This window comes from Lotus japonicus, chromosome 3 (assembly GCF_012489685.1).
Source record: "Lotus japonicus ecotype B-129 chromosome 3, LjGifu_v1.2".
NCBI classification, from domain to species: Eukaryota; Viridiplantae; Streptophyta; class Magnoliopsida; order Fabales; family Fabaceae; genus Lotus; species Lotus japonicus.
In genome coordinates, this window is record NC_080043.1 from 12,315,118 (window position 1) to 12,336,422 (window position 21,305).

General features: G+C 36.3%; 3 protein-coding genes across 4 annotated transcripts; 2 read left to right on the forward strand and 1 right to left on the reverse strand.

Moving 5' to 3' along the window:
* The first annotated feature begins 2,608 nt into the window (after nucleotides 1–2,608).
* Nucleotides 2,609–5,255, forward strand: LOC130748769 (F-box protein At5g07670-like). The gene is made up of 2 exons (XM_057602015.1): nucleotides 2,609–3,916; nucleotides 4,707–5,255. The coding sequence occupies exons 1-2, from the start codon at nucleotides 2,757–2,759 to the stop codon at nucleotides 4,969–4,971; spliced, it is 1,425 nt and encodes a 474-aa protein (XP_057457998.1). The 5' UTR covers nucleotides 2,609–2,756; the 3' UTR covers nucleotides 4,972–5,255.
* Nucleotides 5,256–9,354: 4,099 nt separating this feature from the next.
* On the forward strand, nucleotides 9,355–13,036 carry LOC130748249 (QWRF motif-containing protein 7). Of its 2 annotated transcripts, none has more exons than XM_057601434.1 (5): nucleotides 9,355–10,087; nucleotides 10,849–11,085; nucleotides 11,369–11,458; nucleotides 11,653–11,760; nucleotides 12,535–13,036. In XM_057601434.1, exons 1-5 carry the CDS (start codon nucleotides 9,464–9,466, stop codon nucleotides 12,631–12,633), a joined length of 1,158 nt encoding a protein of 385 aa, XP_057457417.1. In that variant the 5' UTR covers nucleotides 9,355–9,463; the 3' UTR covers nucleotides 12,634–13,036. The 2 variants fall into 2 exon arrangements, with proteins under 2 accessions (XP_057457417.1, XP_057457416.1); XM_057601433.1 differs by having other exon boundaries at nucleotides 11,650–11,760; nucleotides 12,535–13,034.
* A 959-nt stretch (nucleotides 13,037–13,995) lies between these two features.
* On the reverse strand, nucleotides 13,996–17,995 carry LOC130749455 (cell number regulator 6-like). Its single transcript, XM_057602814.1, has 5 exons — nucleotides 17,854–17,995; nucleotides 17,645–17,752; nucleotides 15,864–15,978; nucleotides 15,301–15,569; nucleotides 13,996–14,498 (listed from the first exon to the last, which is right to left on the reverse strand). The coding sequence occupies exons 2-5, from the start codon at nucleotides 17,750–17,752 to the stop codon at nucleotides 14,271–14,273; spliced, it is 720 nt and encodes a 239-aa protein (XP_057458797.1). The 5' UTR covers nucleotides 17,854–17,995; the 3' UTR covers nucleotides 13,996–14,270.
* Nucleotides 17,996–21,305: the final 3,310 nt, after the last annotated feature.

Consider the following 21,305-nt stretch of genomic DNA (forward strand, 5'->3'; position numbering starts at 1 on the left):
GGGCTTCAACGGGTGTTAAAATCGGGTGCATATGACTTCATTCGGTCGAATTCGGTTTCATTAAATCTGAACCGTCGAAATCCGAATCTGACCGCTGAGATGCGTGCATTAATTTAAAATATATACCTATCTTGTAACTTCGTGATTCCCGCACATCACTACATCGTGATTCCTGTTCTGTTCTGCTTTCCAAGGAGTAGTATTTATTATTCAATATTTTTTCCAACCTTCAATTGTCATGTCAAATACCCCTCTTTTCAGTCTTTTGTACTTCGCCACCGAACATTCATCATTCATATCTTTTTATAATCTTTTTTAGCTTTTTACCACTCATCTCTCTCTTTCTTTGCATCTGTGTTCTCCATTTTTGTTTTACCAGGTGAAAGATGATTGAAAAGCAAAAGCAAAACCTTTTCTTTCCTAAAACAAAATTATCTTCTTTATAAACACCCACCTAGCACCCACGCTCACACTCTTCCACCACCGTGGTTTATCTCCTTCTTCCTCTTCACAACCACACCTGCTCTTTCCTCCATCAGTAATTGAAGCTTCCATTTCAGTGGTAGTTGCACATGGCTACAGACAATTGAGGGATGAAGACGTGAACGGTAGGTTTTTTTTTAGAGTTTTTCTGAACCAGTAGCTAGCCCAATACCCGTGAAAACCGACCCATACAACCCGTCAATTGACCCAACCCGCACCCGTGTTATCCGATGTTTGGATCGGTCGGAGATGGGTTGAGTTATGCATGATAAAAACCCTTCCAAACCCGAGCTATCTGACCCGAACCCGACCCATGCTCAACCCTAGTTGCAAGTTACATACGTATTTTAAAAATAAGGGCAATGTTGGAATTTTTAAAAAAGGAGATGGCGGACTTAGTAAAACGGGAGGCGCAAATAGTCACTCCCTATATAATATTAAGACTTTATTTACTCACTTATTTTAAAAAAAGAGTAAGTTTGAAATTTATATGTTTAAGTTTTTTAATATACTATCAAATATCACATAATAATAAATTAATAATAATAATAATAATAATAATAATAACAAATATTATTATTATAATTGTTATTATTATGTGTGTGTGCAGCGGGTTGAGTTGAGTGTCATAGTACCTATATCTGCACTTAAACCCACAACTTTTTACGGGTATTATCTATGCACAACCTCGTACTCATCTAGCAGGTTTTTGCCTTACCCCACAATTGGCACTTATCTAATAATTTTTTTTTTTTTGAAATGGTGCTACAATATATTAAGAAATAGGCATCGATGCCAAAGAGTCCGCGGTCACAAACCGAATAGCCTTCAAAGGAATTTTCTCAATCCACACCAAACCGGCAAATGAAAAAGCATTCCACACTAGAAAATCCGCAACAGAGTTACTCAAACGACAAACAAAAGAAAGGTTTACAACATCAAAAGAACGAAAAAGACTAACACATTCTCTAAAAATGGAATCTCATATGAATAGCAAGTGAAATCGACCAGCCGGATGAACTCATGACTGGATAATTCGCAGCTGCTGCAAGCACAAGTTCGTCGTATTCCTTGCAACCATCCAATAATTTAAGTTTTTAAGATAATTAGTTATTTAACTTTTTTGTACATTGAAAAGATAATTAAATTGTACACTCCAAGAATTGAACCCTAAACGTCCCCCATCTAATTTATGTCTCATAACTCTTACCACACTCAATATCATTCGAGCACTAGGTATTTAACATTTATAAACAAGTTATGTTTGTTTCTTTTATATTGTGGCTTTGTGGGTTATAAATCATGATATTTAAATTTGTGAGGTATTTAACTCTGCCAACATAACGAACAAGTTATAAAAATACATTTTTGAATATTAAAAATACGTAGATTTTTATCTATTTTATTTCATTTAACTACTTTTTCAACTTTTATCTTTTAATTAAAATATTAAATACGAATCGCACATATTTTTCAATGTTACTAAAAAATAATACTTCTAATAAATAAGATTTACAAAAAAGTTACTCTTTAAAAAACAATGATAGGTTAAAAGCCCTTCAAAAGCTGTGAGTTGCGGGGGTGACTAGAGAGATTCCGATTGAATGTTTCGGATCAATATAAACATTAGGTTATCGAACGTTTTTTGGACAGAGCTCTGAGCAATCTTCAATATTATGTCTCTTTCTTGGGACTGAGGTCTCCAAAGTAGTTGTTGAAAGTGATTATCTCGTTGTTGTGAATCTGATTAATAACGGTTGCGCTAGTATTCATCCGTATGCGTTGATGGTGAATCAGATTACATCTTAGATCAATATGGATTGAGAGAGATTCATCACGTTCACATTCGGTGTGAAACGAACCAAATCGCGGATTGTCGGCCTAATATTGCACATACTCTTACTCAATGCACTCACTTTCTGGAGGTTCCTTCTCTTAGATGCTCAAACCTCCTTCTATTTGATTCTATGAGAGTTTCGTTCTCATGCTTTATTCATATTTTCAAGAATTAAAAGCAAATATGAAAAAAATGAATGGCTAAAATTTGTCTCTAGCTATTTCCACACCCAAGCCGTCACATAGCAAAATCTTTAGACAAGAAAAACAAAAAGCAAATTAAATGATTGGAAAATAATCAAAATTGAAAAGACCCACAAATCTTCCATGTTAATGTTACTATAAGATTGAGCATAGCAAGCAAGCAATGCAGAAGAAACCAGAACAAGACCCTGTTCCAGTGTCACACTTCATATCGGAAATGCCAACCACAAACGATGTCGTTTCAACCCAACCACCACAACAACAACCCTAGCCTCCCTCCTCCGCCACTAACCACCGTCCTCACCACCGCCAAACCTCTCAACCACATGCTTCTTCTTCCCATGCACCTTCACTCCCTCTCTGACCCCAAATCCAAAACCCTAACCCCCAATTTCACCACCACCATGGACCCAACCCTTCTCCTCTCCGACGAGCTTCTCCTCCAAATCCTCGCCAAGCTTCCCAATTCGCCGAGCAACCTCTCCAATTCCCTCGTTTGCAAGCGCTGGTTGAATCTCCATGGCCGTTTGGTTCGCTCGCTGAAGATACTGGATTGGAACTTCGTTTCCTCTGGTAGGTTGACTCACAGATTCCCCAATCTCACGCACGTTGATTTGGTTCCTGCCTGTTTCCACTCGCCGCGAAACGCCGCCGCCGCCGTTTTCCTCAGCCACCGTGTCGCCTCGATGCGGGTCGCTCCCGGGTGGTGCTTCGGCGAGGATAATATACTACCTGCTGAAGTCATCGACGGCGGGCTCAGAGTAATTGCTAACGGGTGCCCGAATCTACGGAAGCTCGAGGTGGTTGGAGCGAGCGAAGCGGGGTTGGCTTGCGTCGGCGAGGAGTGTTCCACGCTGCAGGAGCTTGAGCTGCAGAGGTGCGACGATGAGGTTTTGCGCGGGGTTGCGGTGTGTAAGAATTTGCAAGTTTTGAGAGTGATTGGGAGTGTTGGTGGGTTCTATGATTCCGTGGTTTCGGACATTGGGTTGACGATTTTGGCGCAGGGTTGTAAGAGGCTGGTGAAGCTGGAGCTGAGCGGTTGCGAAGGGAGCTTCGACGGGATCAAAGCGATTGGGCAGTGTTGTGTGATGTTGGAGGAGCTGACTGTGGTTGATCACAGGATGGATGGTGGGTGGTTAGCGGGGCTTTCGTTCTGCGAGAATTTGAAGACGCTGAGGTTTCAGTCGTGTAAGGCGATTGATGGCAATCCAGGGATGGAGGAGCATTTGGGGTTCTGCCCCGCGCTCGAACGGTTGCATTTGCAGAAGTGCCAGTTGCGGGATAAGAACGGCACTGGAGCTGTTTTCTCTGTTTGCAGAGCTGCCAGGGAGGTCATTCTTCAGGACTGCTGGGGGTTGGATAATAGTGTGTTGAGTCTCGCAATCATTTGCAGGTAATGTGGAATTTGTAATTAGAATTGGAATGTGATTGAGTAGATAGTTTAATTACGCATTTATGACGATAAGCGCTTAAGCTAATTTGATAAGCTTATTGAAATTAGGTCAAATTAGGTTATAGGTAGGGTACAAGTGTTTATCCATAAGTTAATCTAAGCGGCTTGTGAAAATAAGTTCAAAACATCTTATAGGTAGGTCATAGTACTATTTAGGTAAGCTCTTAAAAACACTTGTGTAAGTGCTTTTACGATTGCATAAACTCAAATAAACTCTTCCAAACAGTGTCTTGGTCGATTTTGAAATTTGCATGTTCACGTCGGTATAAAAGTTGCTTTCTTGCATCACCACCATTGGCAAACTTAAATTTCATATTGGAGCAGTTCTTATTTATGCACTTTCCCTTGTAGGAACAAAATAACCAATCAAAAATTAAAGGTATATTAAATAGTGGTAAAGAGATGTCAAAGATTGTCATAAGACTATATTGATGGAGTATTATTTTCAGCTTTTGATTGGTTTTGTTCATTAAATACTGAGGTGATGTAACATTTTTGGGTTCAATGTGGTCCAGGTGTTGTGGTGGTTGTGGTTGCATATTTGATATTTGCCTTTTAAAAATGTTCAATGGGGGCACCTTATGTTTTAAAACTTCATTGTTCCTTGTATATCTTTATTACATGTTTAGAGGTGGTTTTGGTGTCCTTAGTTGACAAGTTATGAGGAAGTACTCCAATGTGTTGTGAAGTTAAATAATGGTTGTTAACTTGTTATCACTGTACTTTCCAGGCGGGTAGAATTGTGTTACTTAGAAGGATGCTCATTGCTTACAACGGAAGGTTTGGAGCTGGTAATAGATTCTTGGAAGGAGCTTCAATGCCTTAGAGTTGTCTCGTGTAAAAATATAAAGGATAGTGATATCTCTCCTACACTCGCAACCTTGTTCGCCACGCTCAAAGAGTTGAGATGGAGGCCAGACACAAAACACCTTCTGTCATCAAGTCTTGAGGAGATAAGCATGGGAAAGAAAGGTGGTAAATTTTTCAGGCTATGAATCTTAGAAACATAATTTCTCACTGACTGGGTGAAATTTGTACCATTATGTAATCACATAGATTAGTTTAGATGGTTATTAGATATTGACAGTGGACAGATTATTCCTTACATCCTTTACCTAGAGATGTAATTATGTGCTAGGTTAGCCCAATTCAATTGGGTTACTTTTTCTACTTCTTTGATGGTAAACATCAGAATAAGGAATCAGAGTAGAGATGTAATTACATGTAAGCAAAACTCAGTTTACTCCAAGAAGAAATTGAAAACCTTTGTTATGCTTCACTTTCATTTGCCACGGTACAGGCTTCTTTCTTTCTTTTATTATTTTTGTTGAAGATCATTAAATTAAAACTGGAAGAATGATGATAGGGTCAGGCCAGCTATCACTAAGGTCTACCATAGGAACGTAGACAGGGTACTGGGATAATAATCCCTAGGGATGTTAGTTGTCAAGTGTTAGTTGTAAATGTAACTAACGAACTGATATCAGATATAAAACAGTTAAAACAGTTAGGGAAAGGGGAGGAAATTGGTTACCATTTACCTCTATCTTGTTCATGCTTTGTTCTTCCTTAGTTGAGGAAATCAGGTCAATCAATAAGAAATCACTGTTCATTCTTGCTTGAATCTATCAATTCGTATCAGAGCTTCATCCAGGAGTTGTGGTATCAAATCGTTTATGAGTTGTGGTATCAAATCGTTTATGGTCAAGAGAACGAGAAAGGAGGCGTGAATCGATCGGGTGGAGTCGCAGTGTTGATTCATGATTGGGAAGAGGAAAAGTAGAATTGAGCGTTGGACAAAGCTCACAATGAAGAGCGATTTTGAAGAATGGAGGTATTGATCGAATCGATGGTGAAAACTCTGGTGGAGTTCGAAGATCAAAACTGGTGTGGGATGCGACAGAGGCAGAGGCGGTGGATAGTGGTGGTGATGATTGGGGTGGTGGTAGAGATGGCAGTAGTGGTGGCGGCAATAGAAAGTGGTAGTTGTGGCGGTAGTAAGGGCAGCGACAGTGACCGTGGTGATGGTGGTGGATGGTGACGGTGGAGTGGTGATGGTAGTTGCGATGGTGGTGGTGGTGATTGTGAGGGGCTGGTGGAGTTGATGGTGGTTGTGGTGGCGATGACGGTGGTGTTAGTGTTGTAGAGCAGTGGCGACAATGGCGGTTGCAATGGAGAAGGGTGGAGGTGAGAAATATCCTTAATGGACAATCTTCACTAATATCCCAAGAATGAGGAATGAGTGGTAGCGGCGATGACGACAGTGGTGGTTCGTGGTAGTGGTGATGGCGGTGGTGAAGGAGGTGGTGGAGTTGGTGTTGGTGGTGGCGGTGGCATTAGTGGTGGTGACAGTGTTGTAGGCGGTGATGGTTGTAGCAGTGTCGAAGGGTCGTATTGGTGGTGGGTGGTGGTGGCGGTGACGATGTTAATGGTGGCAACGACAGTGGTGGAGGATGGTGGTGCAGGGCAGTGGTGGTGGTGATGGTTGTGACAATGGATTAAATTATTTCAAGTAGCTTATGCGTCATAATTTTATCAGACCTTATCCATCTTCTATATGTTGTATTAAATAATTCATCATTTTGATGTATAAGAGTGAGTTGATGGCTAAGCCTGTAAACTACAATGTTAACACTAAATAACGGATAAACTCATAATGTAATGTATAAGCTTATATTATTGTATCTTATACAACATACCAAACACGCCTTAAGTGTTGTTGGGCGACCCTATGAGTGTTAATCTTAACATCGACAAAAAAAAAATGTCTTCTGTCCAGAAGAAAGAGCTAGTCACCTGCACATAATTTAAATATGAGCTGATAACAATGATTGTGACAGTTCAAAGCAGATGACGACGATGTTGATGGAAGTGGCGATGGAGAGAAAAAGAAGAATAAGAAGAGAAGATGTGACAATGAAGGCAAGGAAAGGAAATATAAGAAGAAAGAACCCTATGGAGGACAGGGGAGACGAGAAAAGCCCCATGAGAGAGGAGGAGCCCCTTCCCTTCATGGGGGATATCGGAAAAAACTTGAGTGTTGTGCTCTGGCTAATGTGACTGTAAGTGCATAGTGTTATTAAATTGTACAAATTATCATTCCCACGAAGACTACATTATTAACTTTGGGTCATTTCCTCATTATCATTCTCACTGTACATTTTTATTAAGATTATATTTGATTTTTTTGGTGTGAAATTTGAACTTTTTGAAAACCTTGTTTACATGTTTGTGGCAAGTTCATCATTCCAATAATTCAAAACCAATTTAATCATCACACAGAAAAATAATTGCACATTAATCACAAATAGCACAAAGGTTATAGGATCTGCTCCAACATTTCTCTAGGGTTGTTCGAAATGGTCTTCTCGAAACGAATTTTGTCTTGCCCCAACATCACCTATCTGTTGCACGATTGGGTCATATGGGGGTGCTCTGAGTACATTGGGGGATTCTCATAATCTGTCAGACTAGGAGTTCAAAGTTGATGTTCGTCTTTCGAATCAATGAATTGAACACCGTCTCTATTTGTTGCGTGAGGGCGTGAACCATTTCATGGTTGCTCTCATCCATCCGCTGTCTTTGAAGAATTGAGAGTTATTGCCATAATTTTATTCGAGGGGCCTATGGGTCCTAGACTTTCAAAAATATTCTTAACTTAGGGAAAAATTGAAAATAACCAAATTATTCCCTGGTAACCTGGTGAATCGAGGTTTAGATGAACCAATACTCTAGTTCGCAAGGTTTCCAGTGATAAAAGCTAAGTTATCATGTGATAACTCAGTAAATCAAGGTTTTGGTGAACCAAGAGACTTGGGTTTCGAACGCAAACTTGAAGAACGATTTAAAATGTGAAAATAAAAGAACTAAACGTAAATGTGCATGAAAATAAATGAAAACACTTAAAGAAAGCTTGAAAATAATGAAAAAAATAAAGAAAAGTATATGAGCAAGTAAATAAATAGGAAACTTCATTAATTAAATAAAAGAAAAGGGAAAATGTGGATGAGACTTTGATACATTAACTCATATAGCCTCTTGTTCGTGTGATCGGCATGTGGGCAGTTAGAGTGTTAGTATGCTGGTGTCCACCCCTTTTTCCAAATTACATTGACGAATTTATAGTACTGGGATTTACATCAACTAAACTAATCATACGGACTAGATTAAAACTAATATAAACGACAAATCTAAGTCATTTTCTCAACATGACATGCCCTTCTTCGAACTACACTTCAAATTCCTTTTTCCCGCCTAGACTTTATCCTCACACACCCACATTCTGGTAATTGCTCCGTCATCATGATCATGTGGCGATTTGGCACGTGAAGCCTCTAGATCGTGGGTGCTGGATGTGGAAGGTTCTAGTTGTCGCCTTGAGCCCCAAATTTTGCATGTTTTCGAATCAAGTGTCTCGATTTGCCTTGATTGCTTCTCTGTGCATGCCTCTATGAAATTTGCCGAGATTAATTTTTTTTACTGAATTTAGATAGGGTTGAGGGAGAGATGAAGAATTTGAAATTCCTCATATTTTGAGGTGATTTCAATTACCCTAAATCCTATTGAGTAAAATACCTCATTTAATTACTAGTAATTTGAGAATTCTCCAGATTAGATATCCAAACAAGGTATTTTAATTGAAGGGATTTGAAATACCCTCTAAAATTACATTCCCCTCAAATATTCTCCCATCCAAACACAACCTAAGTGTTAACTCCATCTCGAAACCCGCAAGTAATCGAACAAACTCTCACTCGAACCTAGCTTTCCTCAAAATGCTTAAGTACCTAGCTTCCTAGCATTCTTCTTCGCACACTGCTACCAGCTTCATCTCTGCCCCGAGACGTTCACCAAGAGGCTACGATATGACCCTTAGTTCCATGCTTCAAAATTAGGATTAACCTTAACCCGAATTCAAATTTTTGGTAAAAACACCCCCGGCCTCTTCTGGAGCAATTCAGCTTCTGTGATTCCCCTTTATCCCTCTTCTCCATTTCCCTCAATCTCTTCATCGATCACCTTCAAAGTTGACTCAACCTTGGAAAAAAAAAGTGTTAGAAAATTTAAGTCCACCATATATTATATTTGTATTGGATTAAAAAAACTACTACCAACCCCACCTAATTTATTCAGAACTTTAGAAAAAGTTTGTTTGAATATGTTTATTTATTATTACGGCCCTTCGAATAATAAGACGAGACCCTTCCCGTTCAACATGCTGCATATACGTGCAAGCATTTTTCCATGATGTGTGGGGACAAGTATTCAACTTTAATTTCTAAGTATCCATCCAACGTGCTTTCAACTTCTAACTCTACAACCATGAAGTACATATAATCCAGTTTGAGCAAGATCGATATTGATCAGTTTTTAATACATTAGCATTACCATTTTCTTTGAGTGTTATAAGATTTTCCACATTTGTCACTTATTTTTAGTTCAACACAAAAGATTGTATAAACCAAACCATACACAAAATTATTATCCATGGAGAAATCTGCCCGCACTCTTTCCGGCCGCGGCCAACTCACGGTAGCGCCACCGTCGCCCTCGCCCATGCTTGTCCGCAGCCGAAGCGGGACTGGCCTTGCAGCTATAACCACCCCAGAGAGAAGAAATTCACAAAGGTTCAGCTCTAGTGAAAGATTCACCAACATCGTCCACCGTTCAAAATCAACATCGAAATCAAGAACCAACAACAACGAAGGCAACATCAACATCAGTAAGTTCCAAGAGAAGACGAATAACGATGGTTTTGGTAAGTTTTTGCAACGTGGGGTTAGTCCTGATCATGATACCCCTAGAGCTTCAAGGAAGGCTACGTCGGCAATGAAGTCGCCTTCAGCGTGGGCCCTTTCACCCGGGAGGCCCCCTCCGTTCGGTTCTGATCCTCCGGCTAAAGCCATTGCGAACGGAAGTGGTGGTGGCGGAGGTGGTGTTGGTAGTGGTCCTGTTAGTAAAGTCTTGAAGTACTTCAAGCAAAGGAAAGTGACATCCCTGCAAGAAGAAATGTACCACCAATTCAGGATTTTGCATAACAGACTTTTGCAGTGGAGATTTATTAATGCTAGGGGTGAGGTTGCCATGGCTAATGTCAAGAATGTAGCCGAGGTATATGCTATTTCTATGTTCTCGTGTATTTTTAGTTTGATGAAATATGTAGTGTTTGTTTGGTTTTCAGTTAGAAAATCCGTTTGAAGCATTCCAATTTGAGATCATGATTTTTAATGCACATTCAGCCAATAGAATGCACTTGTTGGGTTGAATGCGCTTTCACATTCACCCAATTGAAAACCAAACATACTCGTAAAAAACTTATTAATCCATATATGACCTAGGTATTATTTTACAACTAACATTTAACATTATTTATGCACCTTATACCTTATGTGCTACAATTTATTTACAATATGCAACTTATGGAGAAAGTTTTCTTTAATTTTTTTCCTTCATAAAGGTTTTTGTGTCAGATCAAGTTATTTTTTAGAGATTAATGGATATGCACTGTCAGTGTAAAGAAGTTTTACACTGACGTTCAATCACATTATGCCACATAAGACTAAGTAGTTACAAATCTTTTTAATTTTAATTAGTAAATTAATAAATTGCTGATGTGGCGGAAATCAATTGGGTGCATGTGTAAAACAAGTTTACACTGTCAGTGCATCTCCTATTTTCTCTATTTTTTAATTATCAATATATTAAAATTTTACTTTTCTCAAAATAGAATTTCATAAACTTGTATTTTTATATTTAATTGTCATTTTCTATTGTCAATTAATTAAGAAATTTCTATTATTGGTAGTTTGGTACCTAACTTCTCTATCTGCGCGACTTTCTCTTCTAATTAATTTTTCTTTTTGTGATTTCAGATACGTTTGTTTTCGGTATGGCTTAGAAACCTCATGCTAAGGAAGATCATTATACAAAAGAGAACTGAATTGCAAAAAGTCAAACATAGGATCAAACTTTATCATATTCTGAATGGACAACTTTCCCTTCTTACTGAATGGGCAAAATTGGACAGAAGAAATCAAGAATCAATAGGCAGATTAACAAGGAAGTTGTCAGCATTGTCCTCCGCATTGCCTTTAACTCACGGTGTCAAGGTACATTTGTTTCCTTTCAATTACAATAGTAGTTATCTAAAGCAAATAATTAAAATAATTTATAAATATAATTCAACAATTACGTGTTGGCCCTCTAAATAATAAAAGGAGTCGGTGAATATATGAGTTGGGAGGGAAGTCCAAGGATCAATCCTTAAGGGTGTAATTTATATTTTTTCAATGAAAAAAAAAATTCTTTTTATTTATTTAGGTAACTACTATTTTATATTCAATATAATTCATCTTTGCTAACACTTTTCTTCCAATTCGATTCTCTTTACAGGCAGATCCAGAGTCTCTTTTTGAAGCTTTGAGCTCAGCAATTGAAGTCATGGAAAATATTGAGTCGTTGATCACGAAATACCAGACACAGGTTTTTTACCACAAAAATACCAATTAATTAACCCCATTCATCACATGCATCAAATCATCAAAACTATAGTCCATTTAATTTAATAAATTATAACTAAATAGTTACTTTAGTTTCAAAGATATGAATTATAAGATGCACTTTAATATTATTCTTATTAAACATGATAATTATTAAGATTTATGTAATTTCAGCAGGTTGAGAGGATTCTTTATCAAGTTACTGAACTAGCCACAACCTCAAAACAAGAAGAAGAGTATTTACAGGAACTTTTGGGGCTTGTTCCCATTATTGCTACTTTATTGGTGAGTCTTGCAATCTTCATTTCCACATTTATCTTTTTTTCTTATCATACTATTTGTTCGGACCTGAGAGAGAAAGAAGAGGTTGTGCCACTAGTCTACTAGGTTAAGTTGATTAAATGAGAAAATGAGTGACTATAGTTGGTACGTAGGTTAAATTTGATAGGCTTTTTTTTTTAACTATCCCTCAATAAGAACTGGGTTGGGCTAGTTTTTTCGTAATATTTTTCTTCGGTTGGTTTGATCGGGCTACAACCCAATCTGACACCGATAGATCAATTTCAATGAACTCATAAAATTAGACCAATCAAACCCTCAGCCGAACTGAATTAGCCCTTTCGATAAAAAGAAAACATGTCGGTTTGCTTGAATTCAGTTCGATTCAACCCTTTTTAGACATCCTAACGGATACACTTGCAATTTTTTTACAATTACACAGTAATTAGTGCATGCAAGTTACTTTTCCATCACATCAGTCATTGATTGGTGAACCAATTCTCTACTCTTCCAATGTGAATTCTGGACATTACCTTGACCTTGATAGTGTAATAGCTCTAATAGCCACTTTTTACCCTTCATGTAATAATGTATCTAACTCTAATTTTCACTCTTGTTATTCTTTTAGTGACGTGATGTGTAATTTTTTGAAGTACAATTACTCATAGAATGATACAATTATATATAGAAGTTCAATTATTTGTTTAAGTTTCATGCTCAAAGTAATTATGTAATTTTTTCTAATAGATACTAATCTCAATTTAATATCCTTAATTGTAGGAGAATGAGAAAAATATTCAAGTGCATCTTATCCAAACGAGGACGAATACTAATAATGTGTTTGGATTGATGGCGGAGATATATTCTAAAGCACAATAACTCCACAAATTACACTTTATAGCTTCTCCTCAAAGAGATTATGAGGCTCACAATTGCAGAACCAAACAAACATATTAGAATACCGGCCACTATCCTTGCAACAATGCTCATTTGTGTATTTGAAGAATTCACATTGCATGTGTTCAACAAATCAATATTTTCTGACAATAGTATATAAGGGTGCATGTACTTAGTAGTGCAACAATTTTGTAATGAGTAAACCTCTATTTTTATTTTCAGTGACAGTCATATTTTTTATATTTGTATTTATACTAAAAAAGCAATGATAACGTGCCTTGCTCATTTTTAGTTGTTACGCTAGTAGCTAATGGATGACTAACACATGACGAACCAGCATGCAAGTTAAAAGTTCTTTGTATCTTTTTCCTTTTTAATTTGAAGATAGATTTGCATGGCTTGAGAAAATATATTATGTTCTATCTTCAGCTGACACTTCAAATATAATTAATGAAGCTTTTGGTCAAACAAATATGAGAAGGGGGAAACAAACGAATTGGACAATATTCTCCTATGCCTTTTTTAGACTTTTGATTAGATGTTGTGATTTTAAAATGTTTTGAAAATATTTTCTCCTCAAATGAATGTTTTTTCGGAAGCAAAAGTTTTGTTGAATTAAGGAGTCGAGAAATAAGTCATCTCGATTAAGGACAAAGCACAACGCTAACAAAGTAAGCAAATAATGAAAAATAACAATCCTTTCAAAGGAAACAATAAAAATGCAAAACCCTGCGAGTGTACTTGTCAATTGTTATTTCCACATATTGATCATGTGGTTGTGGCTTACGACAATGTCGTAGGAGGCTCAGAAATGTCAAGAGGAGATCAGACAATGAAACAGATGAGATAGGATGAAGGGAGGGATATATGGTACCATCAACTATCACAAAATTGAAAACAGATAGGAACAAAATTGTGTGAAAATGAGGTGGAGAAAGTTTAGAGTGTGAATGTATCAGAACTCGTGCTGCGGAGAATATCTGCTGCACATAATCCATTCTGCAATAAAAGATCAAAAAAGGAAGAGGAAGGAAGAGAAGAAGCAAAAGTGTGAGATATAATGTATTGTTTTTGGCAAAAAGTGTAGTCTATGGTTGATGGGTGAATAAAAGATCAAAAAAGGAAGAGGAAGGAAGAGAAGAAGCAAAAGTGTGAGATAGAATGAATTGTTTTTTTTTTCTTCAAAAAGTGTAGTATATAATTGATGAATAATGAGATTCAAATGAACTGACTTCGAATGGGAATGTTATCTTGGATAATTACATTCAATTTTGATTAAAAAAAAAGGTTATCTAGTAGTCATCTTTTACATTCAAATATTTTTAAGAAAAGGTTACACTCATATTGAAAGGCACATCATTGTTTCATTTATTATTGGCAATTATAAAATTTGTTGAAAACTAAATGAAAATAACACAATCAGAAGACAGAATAGATAGGCCAACGGATAAGAGAAAAAAAAAGGATTCAGTATAATTTGCCACCTAAATGTAGAAGAGAGATGTCTAAATGTGATCTATGGTCTACATGTCTAATGTAACATAGGGAACTCTGCCCAAAGGTCGATATATCTCAAAAGAACATAATTCAATAATACATGTCATTCTTTTTCATATTATCTATAGAGCTTGCATTTCCATATCAGTATGGTGATTGTTGTTAGTAGAAGAGGCTTCAGGACTTTCCTTGTCATCAGTAGACTTCATCTCTTGAACAGGAGGAGCATTTACAAGGGTCATTTCTGAGACAACACTTTCAGAGAGACGTCCCTTCATCTCCCTGTGCTCTTGACACAAGGCACACCAGTGCATGCAGCAGTGTACACAACATGGATCGCAAGGCGAGTTCTGGAGACATCAAAAGAATGAGGCAATCTTCAAGCAAGATAAGATTTATGTCCAGGGAAATGAAAAAGGCTAAAGGAAATAATTATCAAAATCTTGTGCAACTAGATGTGCAAGGAAACACAAGTAAACGCATGTTTGAACTTTGAATCAGTTTTTCTTTCCTCATAATCAATTTTAACACTCAGAAGTTACTCATAGATAGAAGTTTCTGCCCGTAATTGATTTTGACTTCAGATGTCAGAATCAATTATAGAAGGATTTCCAAACATGCACTAAAACAAATGCTCTTAAAGTAGCTATTAATTATGGCCTCGTGGTAACCTTGAATTATGTAGGATTCTCCCCCCCATGACCCATGTTAGCGTTAGAACTTAGAACCCAAATCCCTAATCCTTTTAAGGGAAATAACCTCTACCAAAGAATGGCCCTCTTCTTACAAACTTGTTTGGAACTTTACTAGAAATCAAGAATCATGTCCATACAGGGAATTGATAAGGATTTCATGGTTAAATTACAGGCCAGCAGGTGCATCTTTGTTTGTTTTCTAATTAAGCAGATCATAATCGTTTTTTCCAGTAAAAAATGTCATGTCATCATAATTTTGTTCACTTAAGAAAATAGAGGCAAGGCTTGATAATAGAATTGACTCCTACAAAAGGGATGTTGTTTTTTAACATCTAATAGATGTTACATTACTCATCTGCAATAATCAGAAGCAACTTATCTGCGCAGGAATATTTTAAAAACAAATTGATTCTTCAAAGTGACTACCAGTCCAAGTCGAAAGAAATTCAAAACATACCTTTAAGTGATATTTCTTCTGTAAAGATTGCCGAACCTGACCAGTGTAAATGCCACACATCCACCAAGTAAAAAATAAACCCTCAAAAATGAGAAATGACGTCCCAGGGTCAATGAGACCATGAAAGATTGCAGTTGCAGTTGCCAGAGCAATTCCACCCTCAATAAAAATGGCATGACAGACACATGGCCCAGTCCAAGGAGTATCTTCATTCAAGCTTTCCACATTACGCCCAAATAATACACAAGGACAAAATAATCCTGTCAAGCCTGCAATTAAGGTGGAATGGTATAAAAAGCAAGCAATTTTCTGCTTAGCCAATGCAAGTTTGCAACAGTAAATACTGCTTATAAAGCCATACAAATAGATCCTGTGTTCCAGTGTACTGCATGGTCCAATCATAATTCAACATATAAAATATGAAGATTTTTTAAGGTAAGGACTAAAGATTATTGCTCAAAGAAAACATATGAAGTTAAATTACTTTTAACCCTAAACTTAATTGACTAGTCCAATATAGGTAACAGATAACATCCCGACTTTAGTATAATTTGATAACTTACAGTTTTCCCTATCTTCAGCACATCCAAAGATCCCAGTCATCCAAGGTTCATCAGCAGGAGGTGCATAGCTTTCGGGTAATGGCTGCCCACATTCCATGCACTTGTGAACAGCCAACTGTAAAGTATTAAAAACCATAAGCAATTAGCTGTGTACCAACTTATATAAACAATCACCCAAAAGACCCACAAGCACAACTTTCGAGAATGTGATTTTGCTTTCTCTCACAAATCACAATGTCATAAAAGATCTGGTATAGTTGAGTGTTGGCTGCCACTATTGAAGACAACCTTGTATTCTGGGCTTGAGATTGAACCCACCTAGGGGGATGAGGCTTACTGTTTTCTTGCTATAGTTCTTCATTGTGCAACTCAAGAACAATTTATTTTGAACTATTCTTGTCAGAATGGAAAGACATACTATAATTCTGATAGGTTATAATCTATAAACTATTAGAGCGTTTGGAAGAGGCATAATTAGGGGGATTGAAGGTGAAGGGATTTAAAAGGAATAATTAGTTAATTACCTCTGTTTGGAAGTATATAATTTTATAAAAGGGAGGGGAATGTAAGGGGAACCATTACCTCTCAGTCCCCCACAAGTTCTACTTTTGGTTGAATCCAATTTGAGGGGGACATGAGTGCAAACTGCTTTGCTTTGTATTTTAAAAGCTTGTTATTTACTATATTATAAGTTACATAGAAAAGCTCATCAGCCTATATAAAAATGTGGTCTTTATAATCCCATGCCTTCCCATTCTACTTTATAGAGAAAGAAATATTATTGAATAGGTTAACAGAGAAAGAGGATAAGACATCTTCACACAAAAAAAAAAAAGATATATTAAAAGAACCTTTCTTCCCCTTACTATTTATTCAAGCAGGGGGGAAAAAGAGGTGTAACATTAGAACTATGTGAAAATATTCATATAATCTGGATTGTATAGCGGATATTAGATTTCCCGCCTTTTGCCTCTTCCATTTTCATGGTACCAGCATGGATATAGAGAACCATCCTTTATGCATAATAACTATAAAACCAGTGATTTAAACAGTACTGTGCAGTGAGTACTGAGTAGTCAGCAGTGTGATATGCAAAATCCATTGAGAGAACCAGTTTATTTGAACAGAGCAACCCAAGACCCAACAAAGTCTCAAAATCAATGATTTGAAATACAAGAAATCACATGCAAGTCAAATGTACAATGAAGCATAAACTATGCCCATTCACTTCAGACTTCAAGTTACCATCTTGTTACAAACATCCAATTGAACATTCTCTAACCAAATACTAACATAACAACACCAAGCCTCAAGATCTTTTACAAATTATAATATAGCGCAATTCAATTACACCACCCAAATCCAGACCATAATCATCAAATTAAATTTCAGCAAAACTTAATACAGGTCACACATTGCTTTATCTAGGCCTCAATGTCAAAGAATTTTATGCATAAAAATCAAATCAGTACCATAAACTTAATTTTGTTAAAATGCTACCTAAACCCATGTTGCCATTGGATAAAATCGAAATGTACCATCTCCACATTGGCAAATACAAACAACATTGGGCCACTCACAGACTAGAATTTCATGTACAAGATTCAGACAGCACCCAAAAACCGTTGAACAAGGTTTCCTAATCCTTAATACACAAGAAAATCAATCAATTGTGCGAATTCTAGAAATCAGAGAAAAACCCAGAAACCAAAGCAAACCCATGAATCAAAATTCAATGAAAAAAACAGCAATGTGTGAGAATGAAAGCTAGGAATCCGAACCTGCGGAACCTCAATTGGCTGATTGAGTTCACCAGGGTTGATATCTTCAACAGGGAGCTGATCTTTGGTGAGTTTGACGTAGCGCGATTGAGTCCTTTCCTCCATCATCTAATCACACAAAACCAAAACCAAGAAAGGAAGAAAAATCAACGATGAATCACGTTTGGATACTGAGAAAATGTGAATTTCAAGATCTCATCTATCCAAACCTTCGAAATCGGTGGGTAACTCTTGCGGAAATTTCTACGAAACTGAAGAAGATGCAGCAATGTTGAAACGTGAAGTGAAGTTAAGATGAGATTTCGTCCTCACTGGTGTCAAGTTTCAATCTTTTTTTCTTACAAGTTTTAACGTGGCGTGTTTAAGGATAAAAGGTCCATTTACTTTACACGTGGATCAAATTAAGTTAACATTGTTTGAGGTGTTTTCACGAGTTGGTTTGGACGAGTTTTAGGTGAAATTGATTCAATCAAAATTCATTGGTTTGGTTGTTAGTGGAAATAATTGAAACGGAACCGAACGAAACAGGATTATGAATGATTTGGATTGGTTTGTTTCATCGATTTCACAACTTTTTTTTAAAACAACTTCAAATATATAAAAATAAACAGGTATAGACAGACGTGGTGGTGGAATTGCGATGTGGTGGTTGAACGACAATTGGAGGCATGGTGGTGGAACAACAACTTCGATGTGGAGGCTTGCACTATGGTCGAACCGCAATGTGGAGGTGTGGTGGTGGAACCACGATGTCAGTGGAGGCATGGTGGGGGGCTGTGGAACCGAGATGAGGAGGGATTGTGATATGTGTCCTATGTAAGGGATACTAAGAGTATAGAAAAGGAACACGACTAGGGTTTTCAATCCACTTAAAATTAGTATTATATGTGTCCTATTTTTAAATTTTATTAATAAATATATATATCACCGGTTCGGTTTTTTCTGTTTTTAAATTCTCAAACCTTGATCCGTACCAATCTTCATTGGTTTCCATCGGTTTGGATTGATTTTGAACCGAATACCTAAAAATTCAATCCAATTTAATTGTTCATCGATTTTATCTAATCGATCTGACCTAGGGGGCCTCTTATCTATCAATTGAAATATCTTCATGCATGGCGTGATAAGGAATCCTACCCATGTGTATGTGAAAAAGAGTGACGAGCCAAGGAACGTGTACACCTTTTGTTATGAAGATGTGATCTTTCCTCCAAGACCGGTTTTGATTCAATAACAACGTATACAACTCGCAACTCGGTAATGAATAGTCGCCATCAGCCAAAGCTTAGATCAAGTTATCGAGATCCTCTTTCATTCCCTTTTTCTTCCAGCCCTCGTGCCTACCTTTACTCAGTGCTCCTGAAGTCCGAAAAGGAGAGTGAGTGGACATGAGGCAGGGAAGTTAAGTGACAAAAACGGTAGTCGTAGAATGGTATCGAGTGAAGCAAGCCTGGTTCTCCGGGCACTACGGTAGGAAGTGGATCGATCATGACATGTCCACTCTTCCCGAAGTGAGTGAATTGCATGTAGAGATCCGTAGGGTCTTATATTTTAATAGGTTGAAACGTACTGCTCATAACAGTAATATTGTAGCTAGGTTCAAGCCCTACTAAGCCTACCACTCCCTTATGTTCACCCGATACAAGAAGGAAGCTGAAGGCGCCTCCCCGTAGGTTGGGGGAAGAGGGTATTTCCATCGCGAAGGATTCAATCCAGCCACGGGTTTCAGGGCCTGGGACCGCCAAAATTTGTATTCAAGATGAGCCAAAACTCGGGGAATGAGAAGAGAAGGAAGGGAAGAATTAGCGCTAACATGACTTGGTTACTACACACATGCATGATGAAATAGCCGGGAGTTGAAGTAAGAAGAGTTGTTGTCTATAGTGCATGTTATCTATTCGAATAAGTTATCACAAAGGAGCCACGTGTGGTTCTAGCCGGACTTTCCTTAATTTGATTCTTAAAGTGTTTGATTTATTTTTATAATGGTTTGATTCTTAAATGTATCCATATCGAGTGGTTACAAACTCTTGAAATAGAAGGGAGTTTCTTGTGATGGTTCTTTGCGACGATTTTTTAAGCTTCTAGACCACAATTTATTTATTTATTGTAATACAAATTCTGGGAAAAAAGGAAATATCATTAATATTCTCTCTTTCCCTCTCCAATATTGTGTGGATTGAAGATGTGTCATCGAAAGTTTTTAATTTGGTTCAAACTGGTAAAGTTACCTCCATGGCCCCTTAATATGACCACTTTCAAAAAAATTATTCTCTCTTTCCCTCTGCCCACTCCCTACTCTTCCCAACTGAATAAGATATACTTATTGTTTTCTTATACTAATCTTTTTGCTACAGGCATGGGGTTGATGAAGTCAAATAAAGACTTCAAAATTTGGGTGTTTATGGAGAGCCACTCGAAGAGTCGAAGTAATGAAGAATGTTAGTATTCTAATGCTATAATATTTGAGTCTCTGACTTATAAGTTATAACCATAACTTTAGCCTATGCTATGAGATGCTATACGTATTCTTTTTTACATGTCACTAGTAAGTTACCCGTGCTGTTGCACGGGTCGCGGTCGGTGGACCGCAATCAATTTTACTAAACAATTTATATTAAAAAATATTTCAAATTATAGATAAATTAATTTTTTTGAGATAAAGCAATTACAATATATATATATATATATATATATATATATTTTAAAAGTAACATAATATTTGAAGTTATTTTGTAGTGCGTTGTACAGGTTTGCTTATGTTTATCAGAAACTTATAACGTGTTTTTTTTTTAGTTTCTTTACATAATTACTCTCTATAGAATATAAAAATTTACTATGTAGGATTTTTTTAAAAATTAATATTTTTTGTAAGCATAGACATTTTCCCCGTTGATTTATTAAATTATTTATTTAAACATTCAAAAAATAATTTAATAGTTAAGAATATAATTTAAAAGATAATGAAATTATTTGTATAATCATAGGACAAATAATTATACATTAAAAGTTAATGTAAATTAAGATTGTATAAGTGAAGATATAATTAATCTCTATATAATATAATAATTTAGGATGTAAGGATTTTTGAAATTATAATTTTTGTTAGCATAGATATTATTCACGTAGATGAATGAAATTGTTTATTTAAACATCGAAAATAATTTATTAGTTAACCAAAATAATTTAAATGATAGTGAAAGTAAATGCAAATTAACTTCTTAGAAATGAAGATATAACTAATCACTATATACTATGAAAAATTCATTATGTAAGAAATTTTTAAAAAATATCATTTTTGTTAGCGTAAATATTTTCCCCGTTGATTAATGAAATTATCTATTGAAAAATTAAAAAACATAATTTGTTTAAATAATTTATTAGTTAACCAACATAATTAAAATTACAATGAAATTATATATATACAGTTTTCAAAAATAGTTTTATAATAAAATTTAATGTAGTTTAACTGTGTCTAAATGAAGATATATCAATCTCGATATAATATAGAAACTTATTATGCAAGGATTTTAAAAATTATAATTTTCGTTAGCATAGATATTTTTCCGTAGATTAATGAAATCGTTTATTAATTTATTTAAACAATTAAAAGTAATTTTTTAACTAATGTAATAGTTAAATAAAATAATTTAAATTATAA